We start from the raw sequence: 15,256 nt of genomic DNA, 5'->3' as shown, positions 1-15,256 counted from the left end.
CTAGATCCTCCTTCTACAACCACAGAGAACGATTTGGCTGTGTTTCTGCATTCTAAATGTTTAAATAGAGCAATGGTCTTCCTCGTCTTAGTTTTATCTTCTCTGGGCTTTAATTTCTGCTAATAAATTGGTCCGTTTTTGGCAGTGGGATTTCAGTATGGGTTCCACCTGGATGAACTCCTTGGTTCTTGTCCTCAGAAGATCCTTAGCTAGACTCTGCAGCGACATGGGCCATGACATGTCTGGTTCATCAGTTGGAAGGGACCTTGGAGGTCTTCTAGTCCAACCCCCTGCTCAAGCAGGAGACCCTATACAATTCTGGACAAATGGCTCTCCAGCTTCTTCTTAGGAACCTCCAGTGTTGGAGCACCCAGAACTTCTGAAGGCAAGGTCCCATGTCCACGTTGCATCTACTAATTGACGTCAAGGCTGGAGTCCTGTATGACATACCTCTCCATCTTCTCCACCAGGTCCAAAAGCGACTGCTGGAACTTTGCAGCCACCGTTTGGGGCTTATACTTCCGTTTGCTGGTGCTGCTTTTCCCCATCATGGTCCTCTGCTGAGCCACCAGCTGAGCGTGGCTGAAGAAGAGGCTGGCCACTATCTGAACCAAGAGCAGAGCAAAGGAGAAATGAGGGCTTCCCCCCTCTTCATTCCTTCATGCCCACCAGGATCCCAGCCTCTTCCAAGGAGCTTTTGGGACACCGTACAGTGTAGATGGATGTCCCTCCTCCCCTATTTAGTTGATTCTGGGGAGGTGGGCTAAGCTGGAAAAGAAGGATTAAACTAAGATCCTTTAATAATCTAGAAGGAATTTGCTGGAGAACTTCAGCTGCTGGGCCATCACCTCCATCACATTTAGGCAAACCATGACTAATAATAATGGATTTATTGCTCTGCAAATATTGATAGTTTATATTGACTATAAGCTGCTTAGCAGTGTGTCTTATAAACCTCTCCCCACCCCATCTCTATTTCTATGTTTCTAATGAGATCTCACTCTTTATCCCTTTTCCAATCATTGCAACTAAAATTTTCACATAAGCATTTAAATTTGTGCAAAGTGGAAGAATTGGGGCCCACTGAGATGTCAGTCTAAGCACCTACTTTGATTTTACTGTTGACAAAAAGATCGAGGACATCCTGGCGAACTTGGTCGTAGTTTTTATCCAAGAATTTATGCACCTAGGAGAAAATGGAGTGAGAAAATGCAAACAGCAGAGCCAGGATCACGAATTCTTGGAGCTGAAGTCCAATTCCCTAGGTGGCACCCTGGTTGAGAAGGCTGAACAAACCATGGCTCATTTCTCAGCTTTTGATGCTGTTCATGAATGTTGGTTTCCAGCTCCATTTTCCTTAGGCTGCTATGATGGAACAGATGGTGCGGGATGAGAATTCAGCCCAGAAGGCACGTAGAAAGTTGAGTGCTCGTCCTCTTAGCTTGTAACGGAAACAGCTGATGGCATCAAAACTGAAATCCCACAAACCAGGACCTCCCCAACCTTCCTGGGCTCTTGATGGTTCAAATATGTTACTCTGCCCTCTTCCCCCTTCTCTTCCCTGCAAGCCCCACTCCCTTCTGGTATTGATATTACCTAGTTGGGTAATGAAATGTCTTCAAGAAGACAACCAAGCCCAGAGAGCACCAAGGACCCCCACAGTCCCCCCCCTCCTCCTCCCTCACCTGGTAGGTGACTTTTCCTGCATAGTGCTTGATAGAGAATTCCGGCAGTGGCATTTTTGGCTTGGAATAGAGAGGATTAGAGCCGTGATGATAGTGGCATTTCTGAAGAAATGTGTGATCTGTGGCCTACAAAGATGGAAGCATGATCACAAGTCACCCCAAGACTTTCAGGCTGACTTTTCTCCGAGCTCGGAAGGAGGATCCTCCATGTAAGGAGAAGACCTCGCCCCTACTCAGTGTTTATGAGTAGGTTTTGGGATGCAAACACCATTTAGGGGATTCCTTCGAAACCTGGGCAGAAGGCTTTCCATAGGTCGGAAGCTTTGCTTTGAGTTACTGGCTGAGGTCCACCTTGCCCCAAGCCAAGGGAGGCCACATTCACCTGAGGGAAACTGCTTTGGTCATTCAGGATCTTCAAAATGCCATGAGGCTTTTGGGAAATCAGCTCAATGCAAGGCTGGTTGTCCGTGAAAGCAATCTCTCTCCATTCAATCTGTTCACGGATGTATTCTTCCTGAGGACAACACAGGAGCCATGATTTTCTGCTGCCCTTAAGCACAGCAGCAGATGCACCATTGGGGAAAAAACAGCTGTTGCCGTTTTGCTAAGCAACCTTCACTAAAAAGAAGACCTCTATCGGGATGCAAATCCAGCTGATCCAGTCTGGTTCACCCTCCAAAGCAGAATCTTTCCCATGAAGGGATTTTCCTGAAGTTCTAAGAACTTTGGGGATGGACGTGCCTTCAAAGTCTTCAGTTACCTCTTGACCATAAACAGTGGGGGACTATTTTTAAAAACTCTACTGCTATTTTCCTTCTGCTATGGAGGACATTTTCAAGGGTGGCCACCTGACTTCTAACATAAAGCAGAGAGCCACCAAATAAAATGCCAGATGCATTTTAGTTTCCTTTGCACAAAGCTGGGTGGTGGATCTGATTCACCCATCAGCTATAACTTCTCAAGGGCTTTGGCTCCTCCTGGTCTTACCTGTTCTTCCTTAAAGATGATCTTATTAAAGAAGTATTGGAGATATTCGTTGGCATAATTAATACACAGCTGCTCAAAACTGTTGAAACCAAGATCCTATGGGAAAAGCAGGGAGGAAAGGGACAAAAAGAAATTTAGAAGTTCCATCAACCATTGTTGATTATTTTTACCGTTGTTAGAATTTAGCTGCATGCTTTTTAATCAATTTTACAAACCCCGAGGAATTAATACTTCGGCAGCCATAATAAACAAATTAACCTACCAACCAACATGCTTAATTTGATGTTAGCTGCAAGGAACCACCAACAAAAAGGCTCCAAACTTGCAAAGAAATTGCAAGAAAAGATGACAATCCATGAACTTTCTAAGTGGAATTGTCCACTTTGAGGGCTTGGTGGCAGAAGATACCTAAAGATGAACTATGGCCTCTGTAAATCAGAAGGTACCAAAGGAGCTCATGGTTGCATTCTCCTCCTCTCTCTTTCCTCGATGTGCATGACAGAATAGCCTAAGGTGCATCTTTAGCTTCGTTCTCTCCTCCTCACCTCAAAGCCGTAGATATCCAAGATGGCAATCGATAGGGTGTTTTGCTTGGGGCACATCTGCTTGTTGACCCTGTCCATGAGCCAGTTGAAAAGCAGTGAGTAAAGGATCTTGGCAATGGCATCTCTGAAAGGAGAAAGTCGAGGGAAGACCACCCACAAGGTACAACATCAGAACTGGAAGGACACATGCAGGTGTTGCTTTAAGCACCGTGGTCTCCAACTTAGGGCACCTACTTCCCTTTCCCCTCCCTCCCTTCTCTCTTTACCTGGCATCTACGGCACTTTCTACAGTGAGTGGTGTGAAAATCTTCTCCCTCATCGTTTCCTATCAAAAAGCAAAGGAAGAACCAAGATGGCTGCCTTCTCTTCCCTGCACCCACCAGCCCCTCTAGAGTAGTTTCACAGGGATACCATTGGATGGCGCTTCTGGAGTTTCCTTCTTGTGGAACAGTAAAAAAGGTTATTTTCATGTCCAAAAGGGGGGCATTGAGTTCTGAAGATCTAAGTGTATCATTAGAGGCCCATGATTGTGAGTTACAAAGCTTGGAAATGGGAATTGGGGCTTTAGGGTGGACAGAAAAGCCCCCCCGGCTAATTATGGGACCTTCCAAACTTCCCCATTTGCTCAAAATGTGTGACTCAAACTAAGGGGTTGGGGCGAGCAGTTTCTCCCTCCATTGATGGTAAGATGGTCTTAATAGACTCCAGTCCTCCCTGTGGACCATCTCAAGGTTTGTTCCGGCCTCCTGTTCTGACCCCACTTGTTCCCTTTGGCCCTGAATGTCTTGTCACTTAAAAACAACACTTGGGAAAAAAACAAAACACCAGAACTATCCAAGTTGTTGTGAGTTATGGGCTGAGTGTGGATCGTGTTGCAGACCGAGGGCAGCATCTGTTTTTTGTTTGTGCATTGTCTAGAGTTTAGCTCCCTCACCGTCACTTTGTAGGTGATCGACTTTTGCAAGCCTTCTGGAGAGATCTGCAACAGCTCAGCCACGACCCGGATCTCCTTGGCGCTCAGCACAGTGGCCACTTCCTGGCAGTCGGTCTGCAAGGACCCAAATCAGGCTCAAACATCTCCCCCTGGAATAAGGAACCATCTCTCCGATTCCAGGGCTGCCTCCTACCTCATACTTTTCAAAGTAGACATTCCCCAAGTGAAGGATGGAAGACAGGACTCGGAAGATGCTGTCCTGGTCTTGGAGGCTGAAATTCAAGACTTCCATGGTGTCGAGCAGCCGGTGAAAGTCTTCTAGGTCTGTTTTGCCAGGGATCTCGCAGTTGCCTCCCTGGGGAAGACAGCAGGAAAACATTGGATTCCCAACGGCATGTCCTAGTGCCTTTAATGGCAGGAGAATCCAGAAGAAACATCTTTTCTTCCAATGGAGACCTCCTCTTCTTCTGCTTATGTGTCCTGAAATCAAAGAGCTGCAAAGAAGCACAGCTAGGCATCTCCTAGCACAACACTAACTTTTCCCTAAATGAGGATTAGTTGGCCCAACCTAGATCTATTCACTCCTTTCTCCTGGATTTTAAGAATTCACCCTTCTCTTTTTCTTTCCCATTTGCATCTCGTGAGAAGGTATCTGAGCTTTTTGAGAACCTGGCCTGAGCCACTTTGGGGACCTTTAAGCACCTGAGAAATTGACGAAACAGAAACTTGAAGGACAAAGAATCATCATGAAGAAATAACTACAAGGAATTCTCAGCTCCATACCTGGTTGAGATAATAGTAGGTTTCTGCACCTTGAAGACAAAACGTCTGCTTTTGCTGTGTGGGGAGACCAGCTAGCATCTCATAAAAGATGTGGTAGTTTCGTTCATTTTTGGCCTAGGGAATGAGTCAGACAAGACTGATGGATGTGAAGGATAATTATGAGTGAGAAACCAAGATATTTTGATCCCCATGTGCAAAAATCCAGAATGGCTACCAATGAAAGTAAGGAAAAATAAAATAAAATAAAAAATACATAGGCTTACACTTGGCTTGATATTTCTAAGCACTCTTGGAGAAGAACTCTTTTCAAAAGAGTCATTTGTTCAGAGGGCTCAGCTCATAATGCTAGAATGATCTTTTCAATTTTCCTTATTGCCGGGAAAAAAACCCACTTCTGCTTTTTAATAAATGCTGAACTGCTGTCCAAATCTAACCCATCTCTCACTCCTTTCGTAGACAATCATCATAGTTTGGGCAGAGCTGTCCAACCAACAGCACCATTTAGTTAATTTTAAAGGATCAAAGTAACCAGCTTAATCCAAAGCATTATTTATAACACATGCAAGCTGGAAAGAGGCCCTTTCCAAACCAGCTCCCTGCAAATGCTATTTATTTTCTTCCAAAAGCTTCCTTTGCAGTTCTCACCTGCTTTGCTAGAGTCACCCTTGCTTGCCATGACTACACCAACCCAAGAACAGAAGAAAAACTCACCTGAAAGATGACTCTTGATTTCTCCAGAAGGTACTGGGAGGTGATGGCACCACAGATCAATCCATTGCTGGAGAAACACAACCAGTTGTCAGTCACTTTTTCCAGTGCCGTTGTTAATATCAAACGTTTACTAAACAAATGCTTGTAAGTTGAAAATTATCTTTATCATGCAGGGCCCCTGAAGGCAGGATTGTATGGGAAGAAGCAGAGACGCTGTAAGTAGGGGAGGGCGTGGTAGGAAGATCCAGGGTTTGGTTTACTTACTCCTCCAGGAAAAGTTCCACAAATTTTCCAAATCTGCTGGAGTTGTCATTCCGCACAGTCTTGGCATTTCCAAATGATTCCAGAAGAGGGGTTGCTTCGAGAATCTGACTCAAGCAGATAAAACACAAGAGCAATATATATACATACTGGGAGTTGAAGTCCGCCAGGCCTAAAGTTGCTCAGGTTGGAGCCCCCTGCATTGGAGGCAAGGGAGGCCTCTAAACCTCAACATGCCCTGGCTGCTACATTAACCTGATTTTTATTTAATTGCCAAAATCCAGCCTGCCAAAGAGAAAAGCAGTGTGGAGAACGGACAAAATGTTCCATGGGTGCCCCATTAAAACAAAACAAAACAGGGGAGCTAAGAGAGGGAGAGAGACGGTAGAGCAACCGCTGATGTGAAAGTGAATAAGTCAGAATAACCATTTGCAGCAGCTCAACCTCTGAGCAACGACTGAATTTTGGGAGCAAGATCCTTTACTGCAATCAGCCAAAAGAAAGGTAGGCAGGTGTATTGGTCACCTGGGTCCAAATCATGTAGGAAAGGTTGGAGCTGAGTCTTCATCACTTCAGCTTGGAGGAAACTGCCATCCTCGTTCAATAAGTCAACTGATAAGGGATGGAGATGGATCGGTTGCTCAGAGGGAAGCCCTCATTCTCCAAGACAGGTGGGAAAAGGAGACAGCAAGGAACTAATCCCTACACAACTGAATTCATGCACGCACCACGGCATTAACCAGTGCTGGGAAAAAAAAATAAACCTGATGCACAGCATGCCCCATACCTTTATCTAGGGAAGCATCAAGAAGAGAATGGCAGCAGAAGGTGGGAAGCAAAGGTAGGTCTTCAAAGATTCAGGGCAGTTCCCCCTTCAAGCACCCACCCACCCATTGACCTTAGCTGGGCCTTAGGTGAGCACCAAGGCTTGGGCTGAGCCTTGTTGCCTCTGCTCACCCTCTCCGTCCTACCTGCTGAGTCACAAGGTGTTTCTGGTTGATAGCTGCCAGATAACGAAGGATCAGTTTGGTGGCCTCAGTTTTGCCTGATCCGCTTTCTCCACTAGAAGCAAACCAGATGGAAGGCATGTAACTCAATGCAATTTAACTCCCCCCTCAAAACGGCGTTATATGGCCCTGCACACCAGAACAACTAGACACAAGGTGAGTTTTTCCCCAAACTCTACTGAACAAATAATTCCCTCAACACTGTCCAACTATTTACAAAGTCTGCATTACTATTACTATTCATCTCCTCATCACTCCTCATCGCCCATCCCCTCCCACTTGTGACTGTATGACTGTAACTTTGTCACTTGTATCCTTACGATTTATATGGACTGTTTCCTAGTATGATTTGATGGCTTATTGTACCCTATGACTATTATTGTTGGACCTGATGATTCTTGACCCTTGATAAAAGTATCTTTTCTTTTTATGTATGCTGAGAGCATTTACACCAAGACAAATTCCTTGTGTGTCCAATTCCAAGCATCCAACACTTGGCCAATAAAGAATTCTCTTCTCTTCTCTTCTCTTCTCTTCTCTTCTCTTCTCTTCTCTTCTCTTCTATTCTATTCTATTCCATTCCATTCCATTCCATTCCATTCCATCCCATTCCACGTAAGGACCCTTGAGCCCAAGGAAACATCTCAACAGGGACCTAACCTGAAAGGAGATGGGGGAGGGGTCCTCTTTCTTCTTAGATACTTTGAGGACTATTGTCAGAGGGAACGTCCCAAGCTCACCTAATAATGATACATTGGTTGAGTTTGGCATCTCTCAACTTGCTGTAGGCAACATTAGTGATTGCAAAAAGGTGTCTGCAAAAGAAAAAGAAGGAAGGAAGGAAGTTTCAAGCTGTCTTTAAAAACGGGGGACAGGCTGCTCTCAAACCAAGTATAGTGTCTTTCTATCTGGCATTCCCACAAGGCTTAGTGACAATCGTGTAGAAACATAAGGAAGGAACCACTTATAGAAACACCAAAACAGGTAGTTCTACCTAGTTGCAATCTTAGAGAATCACTGCCAGTTAAAATAAAAATATATAGGAGGGAGACCAGTTGTTCATTCATGCTTTCTAGATGTTTTGGATTCCCAGCCCTAACCAATAAAGGCAGAGAACCAGAATGATAGGAATTGTAGTTGCAAATCCTCTGGGAGTCTCTAGTTTGCTGGGTGAGAAGACTCAGTGGTAACTGAGACACTATTCACTCAAACCTCTGAGATTTCCAGAAGTGCCTGGTCAGCCTTTTCCGACCCACAGAAGAACACGAGAACATCCTCATGGCCACCAGGACTAAGAATATTGCCTGTCCAAAGAGCCCAGGGTAATGAAACTGTCCCCATTTTGCAAGGATGGAGTGAAACACCCTCCAGATCAAACCTGCAGCCAGTAACAGACTCACGGTGGGTTCTCTCCCAAAGCTTTGCCATCATACTTCAGGACGTGGTCCGTTCCGTAGATGTTGAACATTTTGTAAGGATTCACTGACACCAGGATACTTCCTATGTAGGTCTGGCAGAGAGAAAGAGGAACGTGAGGTATGTGTGTGTGTGTGAGAGAGAGATGGAGAGAGACACAGAGACAGACAGACAGACACATAGAGAGAAAAGACATGCTAGGGAAAGCAAAAAACACATCCTGGAGGACTTGGTGCTCTGTGTGAATCCAAACACAATGACTTCATGCTCTATACATAAGAATAAACTCAAGGTTTACTCTGGCCTAGGCAATTCCTATGCTTTATGGACAGACATTGCAAAATATAGGCTGAGAACTTACAAAAAGCGAGCAATATTTCAAAACCTTCCAGAAAGTTTCGTTTTAACAGCTATATCTCATTTAAGCTTGCATTTACTAGTAACAGAGAGTAAGGAAGATGGATCTTGTCAAAAGACAAACAGATTTTGCATATATCTGCCTAGAGTTGCATCCGGCAAGATGAACAATATATAAGTTTAATAAATACAAATTGGAATAAATAAATCTCTGCCAATGTCCTCTCTCTTACTTTCCACACAGCAAGAGAATAAACGTTGAGTCTTCTCTTCTTGAAGGACAAAGGCCACCAGTCACGTGCCGAATTCTCTACCTCCATCCCTACAATAGACTGTGAGGAAGACCAAGGCTGGTCCTCCCAGGAGAGCTTGTGGCTTAGTTGGGGTTTGAAGCCAGAACCTCCCCCTCCCCTCTGGGTGTTTCTTTCAATGGTTTGGAAGCCCGGGGAGCAAAAGTGAAAACAACCAACTTACATAGATCAGCCCCTGCTCAAACCTCCTTTGGACATTGTGCAGGACCACGTTCTCTTGGAGGTCTCTGTGGCATAAAGAACAAACATGGCTGAACACAACACAACCTTAAGAAGGGGAAATAAATATGGTCCTCAGGGATTCCGTGGAGCAAACCTCATAAAGGTACGAGGTGAAAAGACACAGGAAGCTTTGCTCCCTCTTGACTTGTAGGTAGTAGGGCTCTAAGCACCCCCCCACCCCACCCGGGCTCAGGTGAATGATGAAAAAAGGGCTGCACTCTGCACACGAGCAGAGAGGTTAGTTAGAAGGGCTAAATTGGCCCCGTGTGGAAGATGCTCTCATAAGTGGTCTTCGTCTTCCTTTCTTTTCATAGATCTTTTATTTAATTTTGCCCCATCCCAAAATACTACAAGAGGAGCTGAACAGAAAAAGAACTTTCATTAAGATATACATTTTGTGTGTGTGTGTGTGTGTATGTGTGTGTGCTGGCTGGGGGATTGTGGAAATTGAAGTCCACCCATCTTCAAGTTGGCAAGTCTCTCAGGGGTGGACAGCCTCCAACAAGAGCCCATCCTTCAATACTTACTCTAGTTGGGTCAAGTCATCCACGCCATCATAGCTCGCCTCTCCTGGGTTGGTTGCCGATTGCAAATTGTGAATGCAGTGCATCTAGAAGTTGGTGGAAAGACCAGGAGAAGGTCAAGACAGGCCTCCAAAATATCCCTGTCCCTCTCTGAATCTCCCCCACCACCCCAAGAGGTAGATTCAGCAGAGAGCTGGCAGCAGCTCAAGCATCACTGAAGGCATTTCATGGCACGGGGGAGGGCCTGATTCAGGCTGAATCCCACCCCTCCTTCCAGTCTGTTCTTCCTGCCTGCCTTGGCACCCCTTCCACCTAGGAAAAGATTGAGGCTGTGCAAGTGGTGCCCGGCTATCCTTCTGCATCTGAAAAGGCCACGTCTTGACAGTAAGCAAACACACCAGTTGGATGTCATGGTGGACTGGCTATTAAGCAGTGACTCACACCATTATTCAGGAGATAGGAGTCAGGTAGCTGCTTCTCTCTAATTAATTCTCCCCTCCAGTTCCAACTCTGCTCAATGTCCTCCACTATCACATTGTTCTTTGGTTACAAGGGGATATTATGCAGACAAGCCAGCCATGTTGGGTGTCTTTGATCTAAGGCGTTGTGTCGATTCCCGCAGAGCAGAGAGGCTGCCTTGCACATTTCCCCTGCCAGCTCCTCTTTAATTGAACCAAAGCAACTTTGCTTTTGAGATTCTTTCAAAGGAGAAGAGAAGGTTGGAGAGGGGGATGCACAATTATGGCTGTGTGAGAGAGACACCGAGGAAGTGCATGCTTGCCTTCTTACAATAGTGGCCTCTCCTGCTTCCTTTGGCTGCCTCCGATCAAGAGGGGACCCTGGGATCTCTCCCACTCCCTGGTGGGGCCTTTGTCAACACAGGTGGATAATCTTGCCCTGCAGAAACTATCGGACATCTGAGGATCTTGCCAAGGACTTGACTCCCCTAAATGGAGCACAGACAAGGCTAACATCTGATTTGATTGGTGTTCAGCGAAAAACCATGAAAAAGCCACGATTTGCTAGGAATGTCCTTGTTTCCCTCTCTTTTCTATCTCATGGGTGTGAAATGCTGGAATGGCTCTGGGGGGAGGGGCACTCTGAGAGGTGGGGGGGGGGTCTGGTCAAAGTCTGGCTGGGACTTGCTATGCCACACTAGCCTCTCAACCACATTAGACAAGTCCACAAGGTTACAAATGCCTTGGGTGGGTCGATCTCCTTTGGGGCGTGTACAGTCCAGTGACTCAGAAGTTCAAGATAAATTGAACTCAGAGGGGCCTCCTCCAATTCTCACTCCCCGCCTCCCCACTTCTGCCTTCCAGTCTCTAACTCCTTCTGCCCCTCTTCAATATCCAGCAGACAGGAACCCTTTCGATTACCTTGCATTGCCAGTTCTTGTTGGCCTCTCCATATTCGTTCTGGGATCCAGAGGCTCCCCGCGTCAGGTACCAGAACACCCCATTCCCTCTCCCTCTTCCTCCTCCACGATGAACTTCCTGAGCCCTAAAACTCTCCCCTGGAGGCGGCTGGAAGAGCTTCTCTGAGGTCCATTTGTTTGGCATCTCATGTACGTTCACGGTGTGATACTCAGACCACAGCTGGCTTTGCCTCTGGGACTTTCTCCAAGGAGAAGAACCCATCGGTTGGACTTGAGGCATCACCACGGCATATCTTCCTATGCCTCCTTCCATTTCATGTTCGAGAAGCTCAGGAGGTCCACGGGCAAAATCTGGTCTTCTTGGCTTGTTATACTGGCTGCGAAGGGAGGGCGGTCTGGCCAAAGCGGAGCCGCCTTCTTCCAAAGTGTAGGGTCTTTGGAATGAAACTGTTCTTTGAGACATGGGGCTGAGATTGGGCCTCCTCAAACTGCCAGGGTTGTCCCCAGGGATGGTGCAGGAGAAATGCCCACCCAAGAGCTTACGTGCCTCTTTAGGAGTAGAGGACCTGACAGACACGGCCTCTGTCTTCTGCTTCATTGATGCAACAGCAGCTGGAGAAGGCTGGGGAAATGGCTGCCTTGAGAAAGCTTGAGACTCTTCTGGACCAAACTCCGCAAGATATGGATTCTCATCTCCTAAACGTCTCCTTCTTTCTCCAGGAAGGAACTGAACAGAAGAAGCAGGCTGAACCATTCCAGCCAGAGGCTGACCAATGCGCTGAAGGAAGTCCTTCCGGGGCCTTGGAGCTTGAGTGGGTGATTGGGGCAAGTTGAAACCACTTCTCAAGCTTCTCGTAGCTCCCATCTTGGGTGAGGAACTCCAAGGAGTTGCTTCTTCTTCTTCTGAGGTGCAAAGCCACCTCAGCTGGGACTGGCACTGAGCTTCCTCTGGCCTGCCAGTTTCAAAGGGAAGCTGGGCATGAAGAGATGATCCTTGGGGTGACTCTCGGATTCTGTTCCTGTGGCTTCCTTGATGAGGCAACATCCGAGGAGACCCCCTAGCAGATAAAACTGGGGAACCATGGCCAAACTGCCTCCGATGCTGGTTTCTCAATAATGGCTTCACTGCTTTCGTTGGGGGCTCAGCCTGCCTGTTCCAAGCCTGGGGGAGGCTTCCGGAAGCGTCCATAGGTACCTGATGAACTGCTCTTGTTGGTTGTAAGTGACCTGGTATGGGAGGAGATCCAAAATGCCTAAGGGATGGTTGAGGTGACGGAGGAGCCTTCAGACTCCTCCTGATGGGATTATGGACAGACCTTCCAGAGGTCCTATTTCTGGCAGAATTTAGAAACTCTGGAGTGCTGGAGGTATGAAATAATGAACGACTGAAAGGGGTGTCCGTCAGGCTTTTAACAGATGTTAAACTAGAAGACGAGAGGTTGCGTTGACTTTCCAAACGCTTGCGTGCTGATGGGTGAGGGGAAGGAGGTGTCTGGAAGAGGGAGTCTTTGGATGCGTTTGCCTTAGTAGCTGTCCTGCGTCCAACTGATGAAACCAGGTTTTCTTTGGCTGTTCTCTGAGAAGGAGAAGACACGTGATTATGTGGACTCCTCCCCTTGAGGGAAGGATTTTGATGTCCAGTTGTGGACCATGAGGTGTTCCTCTGTGAAAACCTGAAGTCTTGCTGTGACTTTCTATGGAAAGTTGACCGGAACGTGCTTTGCAACTCTTCGTGAAGAGCGTCTTGCATTGCTACTGCGGTGTGAGAAGGTGCAAGCATAGTGTGGTGTTTCCCTGAACCCCTAAGCTGCCTTGGGGGTGGAGGAGATGATGACTCCAGAGGACTCTTCTCCCCAAACCGTGGAGACACAGTTCTTCTGCTGGGCTCATGCATGCCTGGTTGGTTCCTTCCCCAGTTCCCGTGGTGCTTCAGAATAGGTCTTGGCTGAGCGATGGATTGTTGCAGGAACTGCCCCAGAGGGCTCCCACATTCTCTTGGAGAAAGAGGAGTCTTCAACGGATGTGGATCCCGAACCCAGTTCCTTCCACTCAAGTTGGTCCATTGGGGCCTCTGAAGCTTGCTCACAGGGAGCAACTTTGAAAAAGTCTCCTGAGACCCAGAAGGCTCCAGATACTGACCATCAAACTGGGCAAATGGAGAAATTAGAGGCTCCTCCTCTTCTTCCTCAGGGATGCCTTCCTCCTCGGGATCCAAATAAGCCATAGAGATCTGCGGGGAAGGGGGCAGAAGGACATCGAGCTTCTCCTTCCCAAAGAGCTTCACTTGGGGCCTTGGAAAAAGCCGGAACTTCCTGTTCAATGGTGCCATTGAAGCTGTCTTTCTTTCCATCCCTCGTTCAAAAACAGGAGAACGGGAGAAAACAACGGGGTCGTCTTCTGGCTCAGCTTCAGCTCCGTCTGCTTCTTCCATCTCAGCAATGTCATCCAACAGGCAGGCGTACGGGTTGTATGAAGACTGGGAGACCCATTCTTGGTCACTGTCATTAATGTCCTGCTGACCGTAAACCTCCTCCTCCTCCTCCTCATTGGGGTGTTCCACTTCTCCAGCCCAAAATGGGCCACCTTCCCCTTCATACTCACTGCTGAAGTCCTCATAAGGCTCATAAGGTGGATAATCGAAAGATGGCCCATATTCTTGGTGGTCACTGTGGTACCCGTAAAGGTCCCGCTCATCGTAGTCTTCCTCATAAGGCCCGTATCCTTCTTCCATCGGATGCCTCCCGTAACAATCCTGGTTATAACCAGAAAAGCCATACTGGAAAGGGGACTGGACATCATAACAACCCCGTTCCTCTTCATAATCTTCAAAGTGATCTTGTAAGGTGGCAGAATCCAGGTGGTTCCAGTGGCCAAATTTGTCTGGGTATCGGTCAAAACAGGTACATTTATTGGCTCCAGGAACTCTTCTCATATTCGCTCGGTGTCTCACAACTTCATCTTCTGAAGGGAAAGGCAGTTTCTTGGCTCCAATCTTGGCCAGCCAAGAGTCGTCAGTCGCTCGTTTGTCATATCTGGGTCTGCTACGTTTACTCAAGAATTTCCGGGTCAGCCAGTTGGTGACCGCGGCCACCTTGCTGACCACCTGGGCCTGGGGTTTAAAGTTCTGGTTTGCCTTCCTCCGCGAGAAGAAGTTGCCAAAAAGCCCCCCTCTTTTACTCTGCTGTTCTTCTGACTTCCTACCTCCCAACCGAATCAGCATGAAGGAGGACTTCTTGGTCTCCTTGACAGGGGCTCCCTCGTTCTTCTCCTTCTTCTTTCCAAGAGATTTGAAGCGCATCATCAGGTTGGAGGTGGACTTCAGCACCCCCTTGTTCTTGTTCTTCTTCTTCTTTGTGCTGTACTTCTTCAGGCCCCAGAAGAAGCGCGAGGTACTCTTGAAATGGCTTTTCTTGGTGCTCTTTTGGGGCCCCATCCCTTTTACGCCCATGAAGAGTTTGGAGGTGCTCTTCAAGCTCCGCCTCTTCTTGGGCGGGGCTGCTGCCCCTTTCTTGGCCATGACCATGGCCTTGGTGGCTCCCTTCAGCTGGGCTTTGGCGTGTTCCTTCTTGGCCACTTTCTTCTTGGGGTCCTCTTTTGCCAGGCCCATGAGCAGCTGGGAGGTTCCTTTGAGCTGCCTCTTGGTCTTGGCAGGAAGGTCCTTGACCTCCTTGTCGTCCAGCTCCCCCTTCTTCCCTTTGCCTGCCTTCTTGACCAGGCCTTTCTTGTCCTTCCCCTTCTTCTTCTTAGGGTCATCTTCATTCCCTTCCTCCTCTCCCTCCACCAGCTCGCTGTCCATCTCACTTTCTTCGTCGTTCCTCTGTGCCAAGTCAGAATCTGACCCATCGTCCAACGGAGTGACAGGTTCCTTCTTCCCCTTTCGGACATTTTTCCCTTTGTCCTCTTTTCCTTTCTTAGCCATTTCCGAGGAGGTCAAGGGTGTTCATGCTCTCCTCGGCTTCACCCCCTCCAGGGAAAGCTCAGGGAAACCTTGTCCATGCGGAAACAGAGAGGAGGAGGAGGAGGAAGTAAACATGACGAAGAAACCAGAAGATCTCAGAAAGCAATGCTTCCTGGGATCTCTTTGAAAACTGGAAACCAGCCTGGGAAGCTCTGAAGACCTCCTGTTCCCTTTCAC

At 47.4% G+C, this 15,256-nt stretch overlaps 1 protein-coding gene across 1 annotated transcript in view; it reads right to left on the bottom strand.

Annotated features, from left to right (window-relative positions):
- MYO15A (myosin XVA) overlaps nt 1-15,040 on the bottom strand; it is a 43,794-nt gene extending 28,754 nt beyond the window's left edge. Inside the window, exons 1-21 of the mRNA XM_087942349.1 lie at nt 14,316-15,040; nt 12,438-14,258; nt 11,123-12,074; nt 9,747-9,829; nt 9,161-9,224; nt 8,314-8,423; nt 7,654-7,728; nt 6,878-6,968; nt 6,694-6,699; nt 5,910-6,013; nt 5,646-5,712; nt 4,935-5,048; nt 4,345-4,506; nt 4,152-4,265; nt 3,484-3,542; nt 3,218-3,341; nt 2,673-2,768; nt 2,068-2,199; nt 1,686-1,811; nt 1,105-1,186; nt 451-601 (exon numbers count right to left, since the gene is read on the bottom strand). Of these exons, the coding sequence (XP_087798475.1) occupies nt 451-601; nt 1,105-1,186; nt 1,686-1,811; nt 2,068-2,199; nt 2,673-2,768; nt 3,218-3,341; nt 3,484-3,542; nt 4,152-4,265; nt 4,345-4,506; nt 4,935-5,048; nt 5,646-5,712; nt 5,910-6,013; nt 6,694-6,699; nt 6,878-6,968; nt 7,654-7,728; nt 8,314-8,423; nt 9,161-9,224; nt 9,747-9,829; nt 11,123-12,074; nt 12,438-14,258; nt 14,316-15,040 (5,258 nt within the window). The remainder of the gene's footprint in view (nt 1-450; nt 602-1,104; nt 1,187-1,685; nt 1,812-2,067; nt 2,200-2,672; nt 2,769-3,217; nt 3,342-3,483; nt 3,543-4,151; nt 4,266-4,344; nt 4,507-4,934; nt 5,049-5,645; nt 5,713-5,909; nt 6,014-6,693; nt 6,700-6,877; nt 6,969-7,653; nt 7,729-8,313; nt 8,424-9,160; nt 9,225-9,746; nt 9,830-11,122; nt 12,075-12,437; nt 14,259-14,315) is intronic.
- Between the last annotated feature and the right edge of the window lie 216 nt (nt 15,041-15,256).

Source organism: Notechis scutatus, chromosome 12 (genome assembly GCF_049901735.1).
Source record: "Notechis scutatus isolate UNSWTSFEM ecotype Mainland chromosome 12, rNotScu1.2, whole genome shotgun sequence".
In the NCBI taxonomy this organism is placed as follows: domain Eukaryota; kingdom Metazoa; phylum Chordata; class Lepidosauria; order Squamata; family Elapidae; genus Notechis; species Notechis scutatus.
The sequence above is the reverse complement of the archived record's forward strand: the minus strand, read 5'-3'. Positions and strand labels throughout refer to the sequence as shown.